The following is a 24524-nucleotide window of genomic DNA, read 5'->3' as shown; positions in this document are numbered from 1 at the left end:
AAATCGAAGCGTTGTTTAATATTTAAATTTAATAATATAAAAAAAAAGAGGAAAAAATCGAGAAACCACGCGTTCGCGATTACTTTTTGAACGTAGATTTTTTTGATTTTCTCGTGTATTGTTTTATTTATTTTTCAATTAACGTTTTCATCCATTTTAAATATTTTAGGGGTTGTTGTCTTTTCCAAAAAATAAATCAAAAGTTTTTTGTTAATAAATATTTATATTTTGATGGGATCAAATGATGAAAATACAATTTTTTACTTTAAAAAGTCGTTCAACTCTAAATTACAAAATGTCCTCACTTTTAAATTATAGCCCTCATTTGTATTAAACTCCCATTATGAATTACATTTTGCATTTGAAAATTATCACTAATCAGCGTAACTGTGGCAAATTACAGGCATAAAATTAAATTTGATGTAAAAGAATACGATTTAGATAACCAAATATGTTTCACTTTTATGTTAATTTAATATTTCTTAACCAACATTGTTCTGATGTTATCTTTAGGCCAAACTATGAATTGTTTTCTATTTTTGCTTTTCCGAGAAAACTACATTTTTCCACAAAAACTATTAAAAAAATGTTGGTTATGAACATGTTTTTTACGATAATCCTCAAATAAGCAAAGTGTTGGGAACTCGATATTAATTGCGATTCAAGTTCTACATATGAACTCTATACAGGATGTTTCAGAGTTAATTGTACATACCCTACCAGGCGATAGAGTAAATCATCATGATTCCAATTCACCCATATATCGTAGGTGAATCTTAGATTCGTTATCGAGATACAGTGTGTTTTCCTATTTTACCTCAATGACTTTACAGTCAGTCGTAACCTTTGATCTACTCATTATAACTAATTTAACTTATGTGGATAGTCACGTTTTAACAGACACTATAGGATACCGTCATCAGAGTTTGTGAATTGCAGATCCGGACTAGAAGATAGTTTTTTTTAGAAATATTTATTAAATTGAATACTCTGTATATTATTTTCTTTGAAAGCGTATGGAGCCTTCAATAAAATGTCAAAAGCTGTCTTTACCACATTCAACGCAATGAAAAAAAAAACAGTTACAAGAGGTGTAAAAAATTACTGCCATTCGCTTTTATGCATTTTCTTGTTTTTAGCTAAAGTTTCCTTATTGAATTTCGTATAAAGTCGAAATTATGTCTATTTCTCACAAGGCAGTTTTTTATTTTTTGAAGAAATTCCTCTGTTGTGCTTAGATCTCGCTTATAAATTTCAGAGTTTAAATGCTCCCAGAAATAATAATCCAATGCATTAAAATCTGGTTATCTTATCGACTTATTCTCGAGATACAGTTTGTTTTATTATTTTTTTAATTTTGTAAGTTTATTATTCAAGTAGGATTTTCTTTTTAATAAGTAAACTTAGATCTATAATAAGCTTATTAATAATTTTGTTTTGTTTGAGTTTTTTTTATTACTTCTTTCGATTCTTAATTTAATTTCTATCGTTATCAAATATTTTATCGTGTGGTAATGCCTGATTTATTCACAACTCAAAATTATACCGACATAATTTTTTAATGTGGTCTTCGCAGCAGTAATGGAAGAGCACCAGCTCGTGAATATGAAGTACGTTTCCCCAACTGTAGGTTCCCAAATTATCAAATATTTAGGAAGATGTTTAGTTACCTGCGAGAATACGGCTGTTTTTCTACAGCCAAAAATAGTGAACATGCTGACCATAATGATGAAATTTAGTTAAATGAAAACATAATTGATATGACAGAGAACCACCCAGAAACAAACACCAGATAAATTAGTCAGTTAAGGACTTGGTATAACTCATGTTAAGACTTGGCGAACTGTAAACAGGACAGGTTTACCTCCACTTCATGTGCAGCGGGTTCGCAGTGTGGTTGACGTAAATCGAGTAACATCCCATCGGTGAATCATATAACGTCAGAGAAATCATTATAGAATTCTCTTTAAGAATGAAATTCTATCCACTAGGGATAGAATCGCTAACGTGAGAAATGATCACAGTTGGTCTTCACACAATCCATACGCACAAAGGCAAATGCGTTTCCCTTTACAGGTTTAGTATGAACGTTTGGTGTGGACTGATAAACAATCATTTAATAACCTCGTATATTTTTCTTAAAACCCTCTCTAGCGCGGTTTATTTAGACTTTCTACAGAATGCTTCACCTCTTCTTCTCGAAAATATTAGCATCCCAGATATGTAATTCAAACGTGATGGAGCGCCACCCCATTCTACAGGAGCAATTACAGATCTTTTGAATGCTGAATACGAAAATTGATGGATTGGACGTCATTACCCGTATGCGTGGCCTGCTAAATCGCCAGATTTGAATCCACTGGATTATTATTTCTGGGAACATTTTTAAAATCTGAGATTTGTAAACGAGAGATAAACACAAAAAAGGAGCTCTTGCAAACGTTAAACGATTGCTGGGCGACAATTAGAAATAATCCCGACATTATACGAAAGGCCATAAGGTAACTTTCGCCAAAAGCAAGAAAACGCATACAAGCAAACGACAGCCATTTCTAACACCTCTTGCAACTCTTTCTTTTGTGTTGTAATCATAATTACCTAATTTCATTTTTGGTTATAACAACACAAAGATGACGTTTATTTCGAATAATTATTAAATATTTTAATTGTTTCAAAAAATGTTTTGTTAATGAGACAAAATAATACGTTCGAGGATTATGAAACTAATGTGGTAAAGCTAGCTTGTAACGCTTTAGTGAAGACTCAATATGGCTTTAATGAACATAATATACAGGATATTGAAATTAATAAAAATTTCGAAATAGACTATTTCCTAGTTCGGACTTGTAATTTACAAACTTTTAATGGCATCTTAGAGTGTATATTAAAACGTGGCTACCCACAACATTTGAATTAGGTATAGCGAGTGGATCAAAAGTTATGACAATAGAATCATTAAATAAAAAAAGAGAAACGCCCAAGATTTACTTGCGATTGTGTACGTATGTGCGTATGTGAATCATGGCGAAGCACATCAACTTCTGGTAGCGTATGTACAATTAACTCTGTACACCCTGTATAAACCAATTACCTTCAATTTTATCGATTGGCTGTATTCAAGGTTGCACATTTTTTAAAATGATGTAATTATGTGTATGGCAGTTTTTCCCTAAGTTTTATTGTTCAAAAATAGTAAGTTAGTATATGTTAACCAAATCGATTATTATCAAACAAAAAATAATTGTCAGGTTAAAGTTGACGTTCGAAAATAGCCAAGATGATCATATTACCTTAAGGACATTGATTAAAATCTGTTATTTTTTTTATAGTTGTGATAAAAAACAGTTTTATCGATGCGAGGAACACATACTCAGGGGTACCTTGATATGATTGATTGAAATTTGGTCACCCGGACATATATATACAAGATATCACTTAATTATTAATTTTCACTTTATCCTTTTTTTGTTTTTAAAAGTACCAGAAAAAATCCTATAAGAGAAGACTATTCAAATTCTTTAGATCCGGGGCTTTTTCAATTCACCATTTTCTATTTTTGCAGTTTAAAATCTACCAAAAAAATTCCTGGAAAGAAGCAATTTAACGCAAAAAAATCGTGCTTTCGTAGAATTTTTTGTTAATCATCGATTTTCTCTACTTTCTTCTTCTCAAATGTACCGAAAAGTTCTACGGAAAGGATTATTAATGGTTAAGATAGAACACCTATATATAATATTCATTTATCAATGGTCTTCTATATTACTATTTTTCCTTTCAAATGTACTAACAAACTTTCTGGAAACATTGACTACTAAGATTTAGAAGGTGCTTCTAACGTTCTTGAATTTTGGTAGCTTTAGTAACAATTTTCCACTTTTTTACGTCGAAATTTACCAGAAAATTAACCAGAAAGAAGATTTCGCATACGTTGGGAAATATTTTTTACATTCGGGATTTTTTCATTCAAACGATTTTCTGATTTTATTGTTTGAAATCCACCAGAACACTCTCAGGAAAATAGAATCACCGTTCAGATCTTTTTTGCTCTGTTCATGGAATTTTTGTTTATGAAAAATTCACTGCATTTTCGTCTTTTAAATTTATTGGCAAATATCCTGAAAGGTATCCAAAATTGGCGTTAAAAACGTTACCAAGGTTTAATTAGCTATTTTCCAACTCATATATCCTATCAATATGCACTATTTAATATTATCTAAATGTAAATTTTACCACATTACAACCCATTTATCTTGGGCCTGTCCATGTTATTCCCCTCAAAAAAAAAAAAAGTATCTAGGCAAGCGTGCTAATTCCAAGCATAAATTAAAGGTAAAAAATGCAGGATTACGATAGGTGCTTTTTTATATATACCTGAGAACTTTCTTTCCTACTTTTAGTTTTGTTTGTGTCTATCAACACAGAAAAACGATGGGGTCTTTATGGAGTGTTTTATTTGCAATTTTATTAAATTTTAACTGTGGCAAAGTTGCCTTTGGTCAGGTACTTTTCAATAAAGGAACTTTCGATTTTTCAAAAATTAATCATTTGGTGTTTAGGAAGAAGCTCCCATAATTTCAATCACGGATGGTCGATTAAGGGGTACAACTAGTAAAACTGTTGGTTTAAATGTCACTTATTATGCGTATAGAGGAATTCCGTATGCAAAGAAGCCAATTAACGATTTGAGATTTGCAGTAAGTAATGAAAGATAGATATATGTTCATTTCATCCAGAGTTAATGACAGTGTACAAAAATCCACAGTGATATAAATACATAGATGGGTTTCTATGTATTGCAATAGTTTTTTATCGCTATTTACAGTAGGTCGTTAATTAAAGTTAGAATTTCCGACAAAGGCTTGATGTGTCTCAATTAGTCTGTCTTCACATGAATCCAAACGAAGAATTCAAATTCAACTTTGTATGTTCGAAATTTTTGAAAATATCGCTTAGCCCTCTTTTTTTGAAATATTGTAGACCTTTTTTTCCACAAAACGGAGGATCAATTTAAGTCAACTTTATCCTTAGCGATCTTTTTTTTAAACCCATGCTTTTATGATCTACCCTGTATTATCACAATACAGACAAAAATACAGTGTTTATTGAAAAAGTTTAGTTTGACAAAGGAAGAAAATTGCTCTATCACTTAATGTATATTTTTAAAATTTCTTTCAATTTCGGGGAAACGGAGGCGACGCTCATTTTCACATTGAAATTAAAAGAAGTTATTTATAAAATTCGCTGTTGACACTCGAATTTGAAAAACCAAAGGTGTGCTCTGAGGGGGTTATGGAAAGCCAGGAATCCTCAAAGGAAAATTTCGTGTTAGAAAAATTTTGAAGTTTTCGGAAAAACATACCTACGTATGTAATTATTGGTGACAAAATACATCTTGTTGTCACACAACTCCATAAAATGATCTCCATAATCCGATATTAAGTCGGGTTCAAAAAATTAGATCCGTACCTTGAGAACATTAAAGGAAATCGGAGAATTCAGAATTGCTGATTCCTTTTGGGTGATCGATTTGCTGACTCATTATAAATCCAGAAAACTTCTTCAAACAAGTAGTGGGGAATCAAATACGCTACAGACTTTCATATAAATGTTTAAAGAATTATATTCAAAATGCAGAATGAAAATCAAAAAAGGTTATTTTATGTTTCTATAGTAAATTGTTTTAAAGTACTTTCAAATCCAAACCCTCGTCAAACCAACGAATTTCAAGGATCCTCCAGTTAAACGTGGGAACCAGACTGATGCGTACAAAAAATTTGGAAAAAATGTGCTCGTAATTTGTGCGAAACTACAAACTGAGTAAGGAATCTTAAAATTTATATAATATGAGAAATACGTATATCAACGGTCTAGTTAGATTTTAGTAGAAGTGTCGGACGTGGGAACACGGTTGCTTCGGACCCAAAAATATGGTGAACAATTTCCAGATTCATTTGTAGCAATTTTACATTGAAATTTTACATAAATCCAAACAATGCATTTGAGCTTTACTTTTACAAACGAGTTTAAATTCTTAATGTCAAGTTGTACATGGACCGTGGGAACATGACATTTTTATATCAACAAACTATAAAAAATATATTTTTCCGACATTATGCCGGAAAACCTTCTAAATTATAAACGGTAGTCCGAGTGTCGAAAAATGAGTTAAGTTTGAACCCAGAGCTGAATGGTTTTCAGGTTCGTAAGAACACGGTCTATACATTAATAAATCTTTGATTTAAATGTGCAAGATCCTAGAAATTTTTACTTCGAGTCAGTGCTAGTACGCAAGTGAAAGAAAGTGTTCTATTTCATACGTTAGTAATTTTGATAGTTTTCTCTTGAATTTAATAATGTGAATGAATAGTGATTTGTTAACTAAATCTTAGGCTCCAGTGAAAAACAGCCCATGGACTGGCACTCTCAATGCAACTGCGGATAGAGATTTCTGTGTTCAATTGCTTGAAGGTATTCCATTTCCAGGAAGCACAAATAGAACAGTAGTGGGTTCAGAAGACTGTCTTTATATTAATGTATACACTACAGGTGTAAGTTAAATTCAATGTTATCATTATCATGTGAATCTTATATTTGCTCCCGTTAAAGGTAAATAAGTCTCTCCCGGTAATGGTATGGATTTATGGTGGAGGTTTTTACAGCGGATTCTCGGACTACAAGACTTATGCCCCAGATTATTTATTAGAAAAAGAGGTAGTCTACGTGGCATTTAATTATAGGCTTGGAATATTTGGATTTCTCAGGTTTGCACCTACCTGATATTTGCAGTTATTTGATAGTATATATATACATATATATTTTTTTTTTTAGTTTGGGGGATCTGGTAGCTCCAGGAAACTGGGGGATAAAAGACCAAATTTTAGCCTTAAAATGGGTTCAAGAGAACATCAAGCACTTTGGTGGTGATCCTCGTAAAGTAACCATATTCGGGGAGAGCGCAGGAGCTGCTTCAGTTTCCTACTTACTTCACACTTCTAAAACAAATGGTAACTTAGAGAAAATGGTTACTCTTGGGGCCAATAGATCCCAAATAGTATTGATTTTATAAAATACGAAATATCACTCTTGTTGAATAAGCAACTAATGATTTGTCGAATGAGCCACTTTTATTTAATAGTTTCTATGAAAATTATTTTGCTGGCAAAACTACATTAAGTTTGATATATTGGCCCCTAAGGTCACTAGGTCAATATACTGGAAACATTACCTGGAAGTAAATTTTGATGGAAACCGATCGATATTAAGTTTTTACTTCATTGTTTCACATGAATATTATTCTCTTGGTAAACTTATCTGGACTTTGGTTTATTCGCACTTAGGATTATTTGAGAAAGCTATTATGCAGAGTGGGAGCAGTGTGTGTGGGTGGGCGTTGACCCGCTCTCCCAAAACTCAAGCGTACAAAGTAGCAATTTCTTTGGGGATAATTTCCTCGAACAGCAAACACATTGTAAATGAGCTCAGAAAAATGGACTACAAGACTTTAAAGCTGGCGGAGAGTGAAATCTCAGCGTTGGTAAGTTAACTCTTAGTGAGTAGCTAGTGAATAGCAATTAACAGAGTTACTACACTGATTTATTTTTGCTACGCTTCGGCCTTTTCAAAGAAATTTAAACATTTTCATTAATCGTATAGGTCTTCGACATTAGAGACTTAGCAAATGAGGATAGAATTAAAAGAAATAAATATGTATTAAATTATTTCCTTTTAAAACCATATATTTAAATATAGAAACAAAATTGGTCACTGCCTTTTCTAAATTGGCTTTGACCCAATAAATGGGTTTTTAAAACGAGAGACGTAGCAAATGGAGATCATTCAAGTTCCTTTCAGGAAGTCATAAGTAACATTTTCGATGGTCTCCCATTTGGTGTGGTCAAAGAGCCTAACCATCCAGAAGCTGTATTCTCAAATAGCAGCTGGGAGTTGTTTAAAAGTGGACAATTCCAGCGAGTCCCAATTCTCGCAGGATATAACTCGTTGGAAGTAGGAAATGCGCTGAGTTATTACGGTAAAACCCTTTATATTAAAACCCAGAGTTCAGTTTTCTAGTTCTTCATTTCCATTTTAGATCAGATAAAACAATTACTGTTCATTTACGATCTCCAGCCAAATTTATTGGCTCCTTATGGGCTGACCCAGAATTTCTTCAAGCAATTAGTAGCAGGGCTTGAAGTCAAGAAGCACTTTTTCCATTTAAGACCGATTACAGTTCAGCCTGAAGCTCTTGCTGAAGTATGGTATTCATCAAGAAGTATTTTTGCTGATTTAAATGATTTTTTTCTTAACTTTAGTTTCTCTCGGTTGAACTGTTTGAGCGCCCTATCAGAGAAAATGTAGTTCTCGCTTCTGCGTTTACGCGAGTTTATTTCTATCGGTTCAGCTACAAGGGTTTACTAGGAGATCCCTTGCAAATTTCATCAGGTATTCAATTCTACAATGTTAAATCACTTTTCCTTATTGATAAAATTTTCAGGAGTAACCCATGCAGAAGAACTTAGATATTTGTTCGTTGTCCCAAATCAAACTGTCAACGAACAAGATCGTGCGGTTATCGACAAATTTGTTACATTGTGGACCAATTTTGCAAAAACTGGGTAATAGGAACATAAAAATGTTATTTAGTAACATATTTATTAATATTTTTGAAAATTTTTAGGGACCCTACACCGCACAATAATTCACACAATAATACCATTTTGGGTGGTTTAACTTGGTCTCCGAACGAATCCAATAAGAATGTTAGCACCACCATTGAATATTTGAATATTAACAGTACGTTAACAATGGAAACGAATCCTTCCCAAGATGACTGGTTATTCTATCAAACCTTGTATGAAAAATTTGGAACTCCTCCCTATGCAACTTACTAATATATTTTTTTAAAGTAGAGATATAGCTATTAACCGTTATACATAGTCGTGAATAAAATTACTGAATATGCATCTTCTTTAATAATTACAGTAGGTATTCCTGAAAGTCGGATCACAGACAAGATGTCTCATTTAAAGCTATGATTGAAGATTACTGGAAAACAGTACGTTGTATGAAAAAAAGGTTCAAATAAAAATTGTCCGGCAAAGAGGACATGTCATGAAGATAGTGATTTTAGCCAAAACGTCATTTTAATGTCATTTCAAGGGCAACTTTTTATTCAAATGGCAACTTCGTATTTTTTTATAGATCCTTGTAGACCTTCAAAAAATGAATATTTCTTGTTTGAACAATTTTTTTATTAGACATTTTGCTGTAGCGTTATCTTTGATTTTTGTTCAATTTTTCAGATAGCAGAAATGATTGCATTTTTTTTCTAGAAAAATTTTGCAATGCACGTTCCGTTTAAAACTCATAACAATCTATTTATCTAATAAAAAAATATTATTCTTATGGAAAAAGTATTTTCCCAAATTTTCTCTTTTTAATCTCCCTTATAGCAATCTATAGGAAATCGATATTCCTTTTTCGAGAATGAATCTAATTGTCTTGTGTAAAATTAATCGTTACGTTTTGGATGAGAAATTAGAAATGGTTTTTATTCATGGAGAGGGTGGAAGAAATGTTACTCGAGCAGTAGAACTTTAGACTGAAAGATTACCGGGTGAAAGAGTTCCCCACTGCACCACTTTCAAGAGTTAACAAAAAATTTCAAAGAAACGAAAACGTAAGAGGCAAAAAAACCCTATCGCTCCCTTAGTGCAACATATGAAGGCAACGAAGTAACAGTTCTTGCAGCTGTCGCCTTCGATCCCCACGTAAGTTGTCCTCAAGTTGCTGCTGACTCGGGAATATCAAACGTAAGTGTCCAAGGAATTTTGAAGGGGAATAAAAGCCACCTTTACCACATTTCTTTACGTCAGGAAATCCATGGAACTGACTTAGAAAATCAAGTCAATTTTTGTAATTGGGCAAAACAGCAATTATGTCAAAATCAAATTTCTTCTCTAACGTTTTGTTTTCGGACGAATCCACATTCACAAATCATGGTGTAGTGAATAGCCATAACCTGCATTTTTGGAGTACTCTAGCCCCACAATGGCTTAGAGAAGTTGAGTATGTATGGGGCGGTATTATTGGGGAATACTTAATTAGACATTTTTCCGTTGAAGAAAACTTGAATGGAGAAACGTACCGCAGTTTCTTGCATAATAATCTCTCGGAATTGTTAGAAAACGTTCCACTTGCGATCAGACGGGTGACGTGGTATCCGCACGACGGCTGTCCAGCCCATTTTTCTAGAATGTCTCGTGAGGTTCAAGATAAAATGTATCCAAATTGATGGATTGTACGGGCTCCTAGGTCCCCCGATCTAACTTTACAGGATTTCTTCCTCTGTGATTTTTAAAGGACAAAGTTTATGCAGAACTACCAACAATTGCAGACGACATGAAAAGGAGAATTGAAAATGCGTGTCAGATGATAAACGAGGAGATGTTGCGCAGAGTAGATAATTCTTTTCGAAAAAGAGTTGAGACGTGTTTGGAGCAGGAAGGACAATCTTTTGAACATTTGGTTCACAAGTTTCTCAAATCACGATTTTAAATTAATTTGCTAAATTAAAAAAAATATTTTTTTTCATATAAAAAGTTTGTTTTATTATATAGAAGGATTGTTATGAGTTTTGAACAGAATATGTGCTGCAAAACTTTGGTAAAAAAAAAATGCAATAATATCGACTATTTTAAAAATTGGATAAAAAACAAGGATGGCTCTGCGGCAAAATGTCTAATAAAGAAATTATTTAAATAATAAATATTCAATTTTTGAAGGTCCACAAGGATCTGTAAAAAAATACGGAGTGGCCATTTAAAAAAAGTTTCCCTTGAAATTACTTTAAAATGATGTTTTGGTTAAAAGTCGCTATTTTCATGACATGTCCCCCTTTTTATCGGATAACTATTATTTGAAACTTTTTCATATAACGTACCGTTCTTGAGTAATATTCAATCGCATCTTTAAATGGAACAACCTGTATGGTACGCATATTTTTTAATGCGAGTCAAAATCAAAGTCCACTAATCCGTAACCGCTCTTGGGATTATTGCAAAGTGTTGTGATTTTGAAACTTAATTTGCGAAGAAAAAAAATTTGAATGACTTATCATCTTCGACCAATCTCTTCGAAAACTCAATCACCCAAGTCATAGTTTATTTAGTTTTAGCCGTTTTTGAGATATTGACACAAGAGCGACATCGTGACTCTCGAGCATTGCTTTATTCTAACAAAAAAGCGTGAACCCTATTTTTAGCGAATCATGCGCAAAAAATACCTAATTGATAAAATTTATAATCAAACAATGCCACATGTCTTATTGCCTTATTGGGTGATCTGTTAAAAGAAAAGTGGCGATGGATTCTTCAAGAATTGGTCAAAACCAAAGCATACTAAAGTATAGAGAATGATGCTAATTTTACGAGGTAGCTAAATTAGCACACTAAGTTCTGTTATAATCCCCACCCATTCTCAGTGGCGCCCATGTTTTTTTTTTATAAGTAAGAAGTTTTTAAATTTAACTCTTTAGAACTGTTAAAAATGTGTGTATAATTTAGATTAATAAATTTAGTACCTCACTAGAGCCCTAGTGGAGTAGGCTCGCGGAAATAAGTATCTCAAGAATTGTTTTAGTGCATTGTGTAATACATAAAGGTGGCTAGTAAAGTTACATAATGTTTCAACATCCATTCGGATGAATGCTCAGAAAGTAAACGAGTACGCTTAAGAAATAAAATGTTTCCAGAATGGCTCGAGTTATCAGCTTCTAAATGGGGTACTTTAGAAATCAAGTCAAGGTTAAATTTTACCTAGAATTACCAATGAAATTAAAAAACGCATTTAAAATCATTGTTTTCCTTTGCGGTTAACTAATCCCGATTCACCTTATATCGTTTAACTTAATATTTAGGTAAGTACCTAGTAAATTGTCAGATGTTAAGACTTAGATTGATTTATAGCTTTCTTATTAATCTGCTCTCTGAAGTCGATTAGCGTCCATTCATAAAACGTAAATAACGGAGAGAATTTTTAATAATTAATTGTGAAATAATTCGCCGAGAACTAATTATGTCTTATCCTTAAATGTAATGTATAGTTCAGTTCCAAAGTTAGGGATTGCTATAAATTTGATAAGAAAAATATAGGCATCTAAAGACTGAGACAAATTTAAATCGTACCACCGAAAAATTCTGATGGTGCTGGATGTTAAATTTTGTTCTCATGATAGCACGGAAATTTCGTAACTTTTAGGTCCTTTAGTAAAGGACTGATTTTACATTTTATAAACTTCTTATTTGACACGAAATAGAAAGTTCATTCTCTTCGTCTAAATTGAGAATTGAATAATAAATTTAGCGTAGGTTGATCGAAGTCACCATTATTGGCGATCAGACTATATCACAACAATAATAATAGTTTTAGACTTTAAAAGTGGATTTGCGAATGATTAGGGTTGTCAGTCTCCAATAACATCTAAAAATGAACAAGTTAACAACGATAGCTCTTTGGGCTTTCGTATTGTATTGGTCAGTGAGTTGTCTATGCCTGCGGGGCAGGATCGTTAGAAGAGACGCTGACGATTCCATTGATAGCTTGGAATTGCTGCATGTGGTAAGTTTAAATTGAAGTTAAAATAATGTCAAAATTTTCACTTAATTAGCATATTTGAGTGCGTTTTAAACCCACTTTTAATACCACAATTCCACTAAAATATATGAGCATTTACAAGATGAAACGTGTTATGAAAAAGTAAATCTAGCGGCAACAGAAATAAAATGAGAAAAATTTAAATATTCTTTTAAGGTTTTATATTTTAGAAATAGTTGCATCAACGCATGAAATAAAAATTTTTCGTGGTGACATAATATACCGAGCGTGGTATTAAAAACACTCGATATTTGGATAGTATGTAGGCGAAGTACCAAAAATTAGATATTTTTTTAATAACGACCTGTAGATACCTCATATATCGAATACATATGAAGATAGTTAAGTATACAGATATGTATGCTAGAATAATAACATGAGAGAAAAATATTAAACTTTGCCACCCTACATATCGAAAATGGTTCGTTTTTGACCATGGGTACGTTAGAATTTTTTTAATGATTTGCAGAGTACTATCGCCTCCTACCAAAAATTTTATATTTTGAAAATAACACTGTATAATTTCACATATATAAGGCACATGTTATAATATATAATAAAACTCATTTAATACGAACATGTTTTATAGACGATCACGGTTATAACGTTCAATTTTTAAAGTCCCTAAAAGTGGGTTATTAAAGTATGTTAAAACGCGCTGTATATTATGATAAAAACCCGACTTTGAGTGTAAATAAATAGGATAGTTACGATTTCAATTAATTTGTTTGAATGCTGTATATCTATAAAACATGTAGAGACAGATATGGGGACCTGTACAGCAAAAACGTTTTATTTTGCTGAAACCATTATTCTTTAGGTTTTCAGGCATGGAGACCGAACACCGGACAAGAGCGCCATTTACAAAAACGACCCTTACATAAATGTAACATATTACCCTGTCGGAAATGGGCAACTTACTAATGTAAGTACTTTTTATTATGATTAAGTGTTCTCGCATTTGTTATTATTATCCCGGTGAGCAGTTTTCTCTAACAGAACCTTCAGTGAGCAAAAAGTGCCACTTTCAGTACAATCGGATCGGACTGAAACATTTCTGATCAGAAACTTTTTATAACTCATTTTCAGTACGAAAATTGTGATATAACACGTGATGTTTTGAAATTAGATACTTTTCAGAGATGAATAAGATTTCTTTTTAGTGTTCAGAATGCCACTTCTTATCGGTATGCCAATTTTCCATCAATTAGAACTGAAATTTCTCAAAATTTTTAACTAAAGATGGTTAAGGGAAGGTTAACTAAAACTAACTTGTACTAAAGTCCTGTAAAAAAATCAGTGGTGTAGTACTAGTGGTGTTAATATTGGAAATTATCCAAGTTATTAAACTTGAAATTATTTTCTATATTCTCTGTGTTACACAGCACAGGACTGTTTTTCATTAGATGGATTAAGATGGAATTTTTTTACTCACCCTGAATTGAAATTCTTACTTACGTAACTCATACCTAATTTTATTCTCAGGCAGGAAAGCGCAAAGAATTTAACATAGGCAAAGAATTGCGTTCAAGATATCTCAACTTCCTGGCAGAAGATATATTCACTTTGGACATTGTAGATGCAAGATGTACCGATTACAACCGAACCAAAATGTCCTTACAGTTAGTCCTAGCCTCACTTTTTCCTCCCAGGGGCCATTCCGTCTGGACAGAGCAAAATAAACTGGAATGGCAACCTATTCCTTTCAACTATTGGCCTGTAAAAGAAGACCATGTAAGAAAATGATATACTTATGGATAAATATAAGTGAGCTGTAAAATTCCTGTAATTTTATTTACTAATATCTGTAGGTCTTAGGAGATCCCTTCGAAAATTGTCCCAGATTCAGAAAGTTATTTTGGAATTATTTGAATTCTAACGAAGGTCGAAAATTGTATGAGAATCATACTGAACTAATCAAATATCTCGAACTTCATACTGGAGAATCAATGAGCAGTCAGGATTTTGCAAATTTGTATTTCACGCTGGCCACTGAGGTAATTTTCACTAAATTTCATAGAAAAAAATGGATACTAAAACTGTAAATTTTAGCAAGAGAATGGATACAGCCATCCTGAATGGGCAAAGAATGTTTTCCATGAAATTCAACATTTGGGAATCAAACACTACAATGTTAGCACTGCAACTGCTGAGCTGAAAAAATATGTTGTGGGTAAGTTTGTTTAACATTGCAAAAGCTTCGCTAAAATTAAAAGTCCGACAGGATTTTTGATCAAAAAGATAGTGGATGATAGTTTATCAAAAACCAAAGGAGAATACCACAACGGAACAAAAATCTTTCTTTATTCGGCTCACGAATACAATATTGCAATTTTATTGAGATATCTCGATGTGTTTTACTCCCATGTTCCTCCTTATGGAAGCTATATCGTTATTGAATTACACAATTATGAAGGAGTAAGGGGTTTTAAGGTAAAAACATATTAAATTTCTAATTTCTTATTTTATATTATAGTTATTTTAGTTTTATTACCAAGATTATACTGGTTCGAAACCAAAGAGATTGAGAGTTCCCGGTTGCGGAGGTCACTTTTGCAGACTCGCAACTTTCATAAGGTTATTTCGATTCATGCTTCCCGAGTCTGATAAGGAGTGTTTTGATCTAGAAGATTTATAATGAAAACTTCTTTCAAAAGATATATAATTTCTTTACATAAATTATAGAAAATTTCAAAACAATGATTTCGTGATTTGAAATTATGAAATTATTTGATATTCTCTCCAATAATTTTTAAAGTTTTAATCAGTAAAATAAAATTAAACATTTCATTTTGATAAAATACCCTTTTGCGGAACATATTTGGTAATTAATAACAAGACAAACAAATACCTATTGACCTCAAGGTAATTAGCGATATTAAAATAAATATTTAATTATTTATAATAATTAGTGATATCATAATTTTAAGTCTGGCGGCATATAATTTATGATTAACCACAATAATCTCGTGAGCAAAAGATATCCACGTGCTTACATTTTGACCTTTCTTCAATTTGAACCGAGATATTCTCAGAAAAGATAAAATTTCGACTTATAAAAATGCAGAGTAATGTAGGATGTAGATTAATCAATTTAATAAAATCATTAATGATTAACAATAGATTTATTAATTACAAATCATTCAAGCAGCGTTTATGTTAAAAATATTAGTTTTAATATTTTAGAAAAATATACTACTCAATGAAATGTGCTTTAAAGTGTTTTAAAAAACGGTCATGAATTCTGTTGAACGGTACATGTATTTGCATTTTATTGAAAATAATTTAAATGTACTCTGTATTTAAGAAACTGAAAAATAAAGCAATGCAATTTTTGACATTCTGTTCCCAAATCATTAACACATATATTAGTGTTTTACACCTATTTTGTGAAGTAAAGATGTTTTTGAAAAATGTACACCCCTAGATCTTTTATGGTTTTCAAGATGTCCACGTTTCAGCTCGAATTTGGAGCATCATGTGTATGAACTACTAGCAATACAATTTAATATTCGTTGTTTATTTTCTCTATTAAACCTCTATAGAGTTGTTAAGTGATATTCCAGATTTTTCTTGTTCATTTTTCTACAAATTAAATTCAAAAGAACGAAAGAAACCAATATTGATCCTTAACATAGTTCATGTATTTATTTCTTTCCTTGAATTTGTCTATAACCCTTTGCTCTAATTTAAAGTAACCTGAAATTCTCTGTAATTCAAGTCGAAGTGTCAAGTAAAAAAATAGAAAAAAAGGACATATTTGACTTTACATTAACTCATGTTAGTTTATTTCCTTGATTTTCTTTTTAATGAAAGATTCGTAAGAAGCACATCAAAACTCAACCCTTCCTCTCCGTCAATTTAACAAAGTTTCATTCTTAAAATTATTTTTTGTTCAACAGAATACCTCTTTACTTAACCTATTTCAACCTTGCTTCTTTTCTACATTGCTGTCTTTACTTAGGTTAAGCTAATTTTTTTTAAATTTCTTCACAATTATCAAGTTAATATTTAAGCTAAAAATGTAACAATGAAAATGCCCTAAAGCTCTTTCGTTTACATTAAATCAAATTAGTCTCTTTTTTTCATTTTGCCAAACTTTATTCAATTTTTATACAAATCAGATTAAATTTGTAAGTTAAACGAAGGAAATACAACGAAATACACCTCTTTCCTTACATTGGTTGGAACTATTTTATTTATTTAATTTTTCGGCAAATCAGGTTGAATTTTTACGACAAAAGAGAAAATTAAGGATTTCGAAATACTTAATTTTTCTACAAGTCAAGTGGATATTTAGGTCACAAGAAAGGAAAGCGAACCGAATTAGGATTTTTTTTTTAAGTGGTTCAAATTGGTCTCCATTATTAATTTCTATATAAATTAAGTTTGGTATTAAAGATAAGGGAGGAACGAAATGTTACTTCTTTCTTTGAGGTATTTCAAACTTGATTTATCTTTAATTTCTCCAATCAAAATATATCAAAATAATATCTATTCGTATTTTATGATCTTTCATTATTATAGGGCATGTTTATTAAATCTAAAAAAATAATTTAAATAAATATTTCAAATTTAACTACAAAATTCTTTAACAGCAATAAATAATAATAATATAAAACCACCTCCAGTATCAATAAAAGTCGAAAACAACAGCTTAATCCAAGTTCACAAGAGAGTCACATTCAGCTGTATAGTTCTTGGGAACATGATTTTCAGTTAACCTCACGAAACTATTGAGAGGACATAGAACCTCACAACCAGGTACTGTGAGTTCCTCTGGTGAATTAAATACATCTCTGACGTATAATACCTGCAATTTAGGGAATATGGAAAATGTTTGACATATTTCTTTGTACTTTGATTCTCACTTTTACGGCGTAATCTTGTCTCGTTCTCAAATAATGAAGTTCAATTAATACTGCAGAGCTATAGGAGGGAAAATGCGTCTTGAACAGATTTAAGGAAGATAATACATTGACTACATTATTCTCATGTCCTGAATAGAGAAATATTTTTCTTTCATGAGGATGCAAAGACCCCTCAGTTTTGGCTACCATATCCTTAATTACCTTCTGAAGACTACGTCCTAGAATAGAACAAAGTGAGATATAATAAATTCAATACAATAAATAAAATCAATATCTTGACTATTGCTTATGAATATGGTTACATGTGATGAAAATTGGAAAATTATACAGTGTGTTTCCTAAATGTTGGACAAAAATTTAGGGGACTATTCTCTGAGCAATTTTAAGAATTTTTTGTCCTTTAACGATTTTAGAAAAAATTATTTGTTCCTTAGATGCAAGGTGATAAATGTTTATCATGAAATTTGTTAAAAGTTACATTAATTATTCAAGATAATTGCCGCCAGCTTGGAATTATGGTTATAATCTTCTCTTCATTGACGGCTAAACTCAGAAATACCAGAGCTATTTTTTATTGAATTGCATCCGTCAATTATGCGATTTTTCAAATCTTTCAGGTTTCCCACTGAATTAGTATAAATTTAAATCTCCCCCATAGGAAATAGTCCAGAGGGTTCAAGTATGGAAATCGAGCTGGCCATAAGTAAAGTCCACCACGACGAATTCAGCGATCTGCATATGTTTCTATTAAAAATTCGCGAACAATCCTATTTAAATGCGCTGATGCTATATCGTGCATAAACTACCTTGCATTTCTGGTTGTCAATCGCACATCTCCAAGGAATTAAGGAAGTGATGTTCCAAAAAGTTACGATAAACTGAGCCTGTAAGTCTTCTGATAGAAATATTGGTTCAATTAGCCAATCACCCACAAATCTAACCCAAAAGTTTAATGAACATTGGTGTTGAAAATTAACTTCTTTTAACTATTTTAATAAAAAAGAAGAAATTTAATCAATAAACATTTATGGCCTTGTATCTGGGGAACAAAGCATTTTTTCTAAAATCGTAAAACGACAAAAAATTCTTTAAATTATTCAGAGTACAGCTCCCTAAATTTTTGCTTAACATTTCCAAAACACCCTGTATATTTACCACCGTTTAGTTTCTTCAATACATCATTGCTGTTCTCCACTTCACATTGTTTTGCTGCTAACTCCGTTATTTTCTCAGGATACACTTTTTCTGTCCATTCTGGTAGCGTTAAATTCATAGTTTTTTCAGCAGTCAAGGTCTGATATATCTGGAAAACATCCTCTACAACACACAACAAACTTGTCAATTTTATTATTCTTTAAATGAAAATTTACTGCAAAATAATGCATTATCTTACGTAGTTTATTAATAGGTTTGCCTGTATGATTTGTAATGTACTGGAAAGTGTTCCTGTTTGCTTTTAGATATGTTAAGGTTTCATCTGATTGCAATGCTTCATCAAGTTCTTTCATGTACCTTGGGCAATATGTGTTTGGTCTTTTTAACATCTAAAATTTTGGTTACACAAAATATAGAATTTGATTGTGTAATACCAAATTAAGATTCTAGAGTTTCTTACGTTTGATGTTCATCCCATGATAATTAGAAAAATATATCTTTTTAAATTGAAATCTTATAAATAGAATAATGTTTTAATGGGATTTGGGGAAGTAATACGCATAGGTATCTTTTGTAATCTGTAAAATTTTCGATTGAATAGAAAAAAACTCTGATTTAAATTCATAATAATTACCATATTTATCGTAATAATTAGAATTTGAAGCTGATAAATTTCAAAATAAAAGAAATAACTATCAAATCTGATGAAATTACTCTTACTATATAAGGATGATTAACAATGTGAAAATTTTTCGATTAAATCGGATGATTAACAGTGACCTACATGTCAAATCCGGGTTCAGAGTCTTTAGATTTGCCAGCCATATAAGAGACTGAAGTTTGGTAAATTTTATTTCTTAGAACAGAGGTTATCTCGACGAAACTTCGTGAAATTATTAATATAAGTTTACTTAATAACCTATAAGATATTAGATTGAACCGTATGACAAGGACTGGTGCACTCAACCTACGCATAGCATCGTTATATTTACAACCCCTATCTTAATAATTAAAAAAATTGATTTTGAAAAATTCTATCGCGTCAAAGAGAATATATGTATCAATAAAAGATCATGAAATAATTACCATAAGTTTGTTTAGCAATCCGAGAAATTTTTTGTTGAATTAGGCAATTGACAGTAGCGTACCAAACTTGAGTCTAGAGTCATAATATTTGATATTTATACATATAACTTTAAATTTGAATTTTGAATAATTACAACTTTCAAAATAAAGAAACTATTCACAATTTATTGATACAGATGTATCCACAATAACTTGTGTGATGTTCGATTGAATGGTTTAATAAGCAGGGGCGCACCCAATCCGGGTGGAAAAGAGTCACTTTAACTACCTCTGTCGTGACAATTGAAAAACTACATTTTTTGGAAAATTGTGTGTATGAAACTTCTAGGATTGATTAGCATAGGTACTTTAAGTAATTCGCAAAATGTTTGCTTCAGTCAATTGATAGCGGCATACAAAACCCGTGTTGGATATTTATAAAATTATATTTTTGTTTTGCATTTCAGAATCATTTAGATATTGCTGATATCAGATTATTTAGTACGTAGTAGAATTTGAGCTTCGATCCATTAATTAACAGTGGCATACCAAATGTGGGTCTGGGATGCTCACTTTTGTCATTTATATAAGAAATGAGATTTTGATCAATTTTATTTTTGAAAATAGATGTAATATTCCACGGACAATTGAAGATATTACTGATATTAATATACTAAGTAAGTTACGAAATTTTCTTTCATTAAATCAAAGAATTAATAGTAAAAACTAAAGATTTGTTTAACATATTACTTCCATTCAAAAGGGAGGTTTTTGAGATGTAGCGAGATTTTTCTTAGTAATATTTGCTTATAAACTGAATACCTAAATCATCATATAAAAGTTTTCACTCACATGATCTAATCTACCTTTCTCATATTCATAAGGAATAGGTAGCCAGTTTATCTTTTCGTTCCATTTTTGGGTTTCAGACGGAGGATAAAGACCCGCTAAAGCTAATAAAACTGATATTTTTGTGCGCTCAAAATCAGTACTTCGAGCTAATACTGCTTCGGGGATGTAAATCTCCCCCAGGAACTTGTCATATCGGGTTCTGAGTAAGGTTCCAAGGGAAAACGCCATTCGTTTGCCATGCTGAAAAAAGTTAATACATCATGTAAATAATTAAGAATGTATTCATCAAGTTTAACGTAAGCACATCCGGAGAATTTCGAATCCTACTTATAGCAGAAATGGCAACTGTTGACTTTAGTGAATGCGGTCATTAATTGTTACACGAGTAATATGGTCTTGGAGGTTTTGACCGAATAAGTACAATAGACACAATAATCAATTTTCATTAAGCTTACGTGACATTAATACTGAAGCTTCCAATAAGCAGTAACAATTGCATGTTTACGATTTAAAATTAATCAATAACCCAATGGATCTTTTTAAAATGTATCCGCAATGGGGTTTTTTCAAGTTCAAAGCTGCTCAATGCCAACGGAAACCCCACAAAACAAAAACTGTATTATTTACTGCCTAACTTTTAATTAGCATTAAACGATAAACTTGCAAAAGATATATAATGATTATTGCATTATAGGGAAATACATGCTTCATTTAAAAAAAATTATGAGATTCTTACATTAGTTAAATGTCCCCATCCCATTGGTTGAAATGTGTCCAGTTTATATGGGTCATTTGGATAGGTGTCCTTCAATTCTGGTGTCCGCGCCCCATGTCTGAAAAACTGGAAAATTTGCAATTCAGACGTGAAAAACTATTATAAAATATTACGCAATACTTTAGTTTTAAATTGTATTGAGTACCAATGATTCTTGTTATAAATGGACGAATTGATTTTTAACGGTCAATTGACAAAGCTATTCGAATTATACGTCCAATGAGAATAACATTTGGAATTTTATAACATATGTATGATTATGGAAGATACATAATTTGTAGGTTTGTCAATAGAATTGTGTTGAAGTGAATGGGCGCTAAGAGGGTCACCCAATAATAAATAAATATATGTATATATATATATATACAGGGTGGTGATGATTTCGATGTGTCATTATTGAGATCTCGAAAAGTAGCACAGATAGAGAAACGATTAAATTAGAGAGAAGTTGCGCATCTTAAGGTCCTCTCACATGAGCTTTTCAAAAAAGCAAAATATCCTGCTATTTTTGAAATATCTGAAAAAAAAATGAAATATGTTTTAGAAATTTCTTTACTTTTTCAGAATCACTTACGTGTGAGACTTTTTTAGTGGTATTATTATATTATACTGAAAACTGTGTTTTACATTGAACTAACACAAAAGTCAGTGACGGAACTCCTTTTTAGGTATAGGTAATGTTAAAAAAAAAAAGAAAAACTGCAAGTATTAGGATCGTAGCAAATATGAACTGAATGGAAAATGAAAATTTAATGATTCTATTGGCTTTTATAAACTGATTGTTCTTATGATTTAATAACTTTATGGTGATACTGCAAATAGTAAGGTTGTATCAAAGAGGGTTTGGAAAATTGCCACTAATCAGGAAACACTTTGACAATTCATTTTATGTTTCTGAAAAATTTATGATATGACTTTAAAAATTCAGGCAAATCAGTCTTTTTCATAAATTTTGAATGCTGAGTGAATTATGAAATTTGACAATTTTTTGACGCTCGAGATGAAATTTTTTTTTTAATTTTGAGTACTTGAAAGACGGTGACACCTGCTTCTTCTAATTATGCATTATCACATATCAAATTTAATCATTCCATAAGACTGATTAAGCTAAAAAATCCTATAAAAAGTTAATAACTAAAAAAGGAATAATTGTCGAATAAATTAAATGCTTGGAAAAACTAAATAATTATAACCATTTTTGGAAAATAAAGTTCATCCTCGATCCACGTACATAAATAAACAAAATAGGTATTCAACACTGATAGTTGGCATTTGCATAAACCTTTTTTATTTAGACATGACCTTGTGAAGTAAGGTTAAAAACAACGTTCTTTATATAACATATTAACGATATAAATTAAAAATGATAAGGAATTATAGAAATAAAGGTGTTTTCCATAATGTTCCTCCAGAGAAAAGTTTAGCTATTAATTTAAAATGGGCACTACAGTAAGAATTGTAAAACATACTCCTTTATATCATTAGAAAATTTAGTGCTAATACACTAAAAAGAACATTTCCTTGCCAGTTAAGAAATTGAAGACTATGGAAATAAAAAAAAATAATGAGTACTAAAATATGTCTTATTTGAAATAATCAAACTCGGAAACTTAGCTTCACAAAACATGAAATTAGTCGTACTGCTGGTGAGATATACGAAATGTAGCTATAATAGATTTCTAATTAATGCTATAACTTAACTATCTAATAAATTACTTACCACACTGACCAATCTCAGGCTGTCATTATCATTAATGGGCTGGCTGCCTACAACGGTGACACAAACTAATCCCAAAGAAATCAGGAACTTCATGTTGAAATACCAATGAACCGTAAGGACTACAGCTACTATAAGAACTACTAGAACCAGAAGTAAAATGCTCATGAACTATATAGAGCTGCACCCCATTTTCGCGATGTAGTAATGCGGATTGAAGGTCTCAAAATTGTATTTGCCAAGAACTAAACCCTGGCGGACTAATGAAATAATAGAACAATTTTCGTTATCACGCGGTACTATTAACTTGTTGGTGAAAAGTGGATGACAAAGAGATTTTAATTGAATTTAGAGTGGATTGAGCCGGGTTTCACTGCAAGGGTACCGGCGTTACAGTACTGTAATGGTTCAATTTTCGACACGAATTTATACGGATTATATGATTGGCGAGCAGGAGAGGATGGGGCAAAATGGTACTGCTCATGTGAAATTTAATTGACCTATTTAAACGAAGCTAGTTGGATGGTACACAAACCACAAGAAAACAAATAGTTTCAAAAAATCGCTTCAAAATTCCCGAGCTTTTTCAGAAATCAACATTAAGAATAGAAATATCGTAAGAAATTTCAAATTAGATATCCACAAAAATTACACACTCTTAAGACCTATTATTAGCAGCATTAAATTCAGCTACAAAGGCGCAGTCTAGATTTTTCTTAAATATTTTGAGTTTTTATTTAATCATACTAACGAACTGATATAAATTTACACTTAAATTACACATTGGTCAGTTTTGACGTTTCCAGCTTATTCATAAATGTTTCAATTGATAAAACACTTTCTATTGTTAAAAATAAACTTGAAAATTACGTCAATCAGAGAGGACGCACTAAATTAAACAAAAGCTCCACCGTAGAGTTATCATCGGTTTGTATGAAAACAAATCGTATAAATATCAAAATGACTATTATGAGCGAGTCCCAAAAAGCAATGGGATTCTCACTATCTTCCATACTCAGTCATTTTGCGACAGAAAATTTTTAGTCAAATTATGTTTACAATGATAATTATATACCTTTAGATTGATGGACATATGTGGATGATATTTTATCAACATACGAGCGTGTTCATAATCATTTGGATAGCTGTCTGAATCAGTTAAATTATAAAATTCAACATTGAGAAAAAAAGAAAATAAAAAACTATTTGTCTTGAATATTTGAATGGAACAAAATTTATAAAAGTCTAAAACAAGTGTTTACCGAAAACTAATTCACATAGATCGTTAGTTGAATTATAACTCCAACTATCCAATCGTGGTAAAAAAGAAGTTTTTAAAAAGTTTAAATGATCGATAAAAATTAATATTAAATGAACGAAATTTCAATGTTGAAAAAATATTGAAACAAAACAAAAATGTGAGAAGGGTCACTTT

The 24524-nt window shown here is 31.4% G+C and overlaps 3 protein-coding genes across 4 annotated transcripts; 2 read left to right on the top strand and 1 right to left on the bottom strand.

The window, feature by feature from the left end:
- Nucleotides 1–4352: 4352 nt before the first annotated feature.
- LOC136345262 (juvenile hormone esterase-like) lies at nucleotides 4353–8963 on the top strand. 2 transcript variants are annotated; one of them, XM_066293379.1, is made up of 11 exons: nucleotides 4353–4500; nucleotides 4557–4694; nucleotides 6390–6548; nucleotides 6607–6761; nucleotides 6829–7004; nucleotides 7338–7534; nucleotides 7852–8029; nucleotides 8090–8253; nucleotides 8313–8442; nucleotides 8495–8615; nucleotides 8678–8963. In XM_066293379.1, the coding sequence occupies exons 1-11, from the start codon at nucleotides 4429–4431 to the stop codon at nucleotides 8889–8891; spliced, it is 1704 nt and encodes a 567-aa protein (XP_066149476.1). In that variant the 5' UTR covers nucleotides 4353–4428; the 3' UTR covers nucleotides 8892–8963. The 2 variants fall into 2 exon arrangements, with proteins under 2 accessions (XP_066149476.1, XP_066149477.1); XM_066293380.1 differs by having other exon boundaries at nucleotides 7338–7538; nucleotides 7856–8029.
- A 3480-nt stretch (nucleotides 8964–12443) lies between these two features.
- On the top strand, nucleotides 12444–16212 carry LOC136345226 (venom acid phosphatase Acph-1-like). Its single transcript, XM_066293313.1, has 7 exons — nucleotides 12444–12618; nucleotides 13475–13579; nucleotides 14140–14388; nucleotides 14466–14651; nucleotides 14707–14827; nucleotides 14879–15087; nucleotides 15140–16212. The coding sequence occupies exons 1-7, from the start codon at nucleotides 12487–12489 to the stop codon at nucleotides 15290–15292; spliced, it is 1155 nt and encodes a 384-aa protein (XP_066149410.1). The 5' UTR covers nucleotides 12444–12486; the 3' UTR covers nucleotides 15293–16212.
- A 201-nt stretch (nucleotides 16213–16413) lies between these two features.
- Nucleotides 16414–23497, bottom strand: LOC136345225 (venom acid phosphatase Acph-1-like). The gene is made up of 7 exons (XM_066293312.1): nucleotides 23093–23497; nucleotides 21334–21438; nucleotides 20598–20837; nucleotides 18919–19069; nucleotides 18681–18842; nucleotides 17526–17743; nucleotides 16414–17467 (listed from the first exon to the last, which is right to left on the bottom strand). The coding sequence occupies exons 1-7, from the start codon at nucleotides 23255–23257 to the stop codon at nucleotides 17312–17314; spliced, it is 1197 nt and encodes a 398-aa protein (XP_066149409.1). The 5' UTR covers nucleotides 23258–23497; the 3' UTR covers nucleotides 16414–17311.
- Between the last annotated feature and the right edge of the window lie 1027 nt (nucleotides 23498–24524).

Source organism: Euwallacea fornicatus, chromosome 19 (assembly GCF_040115645.1).
Source record: "Euwallacea fornicatus isolate EFF26 chromosome 19, ASM4011564v1, whole genome shotgun sequence".
Lineage (NCBI taxonomy): Eukaryota > Metazoa > Arthropoda > Insecta > Coleoptera > Curculionidae > Euwallacea > Euwallacea fornicatus.
This window is presented reverse-complemented; position numbering and strand designations above follow the sequence as displayed.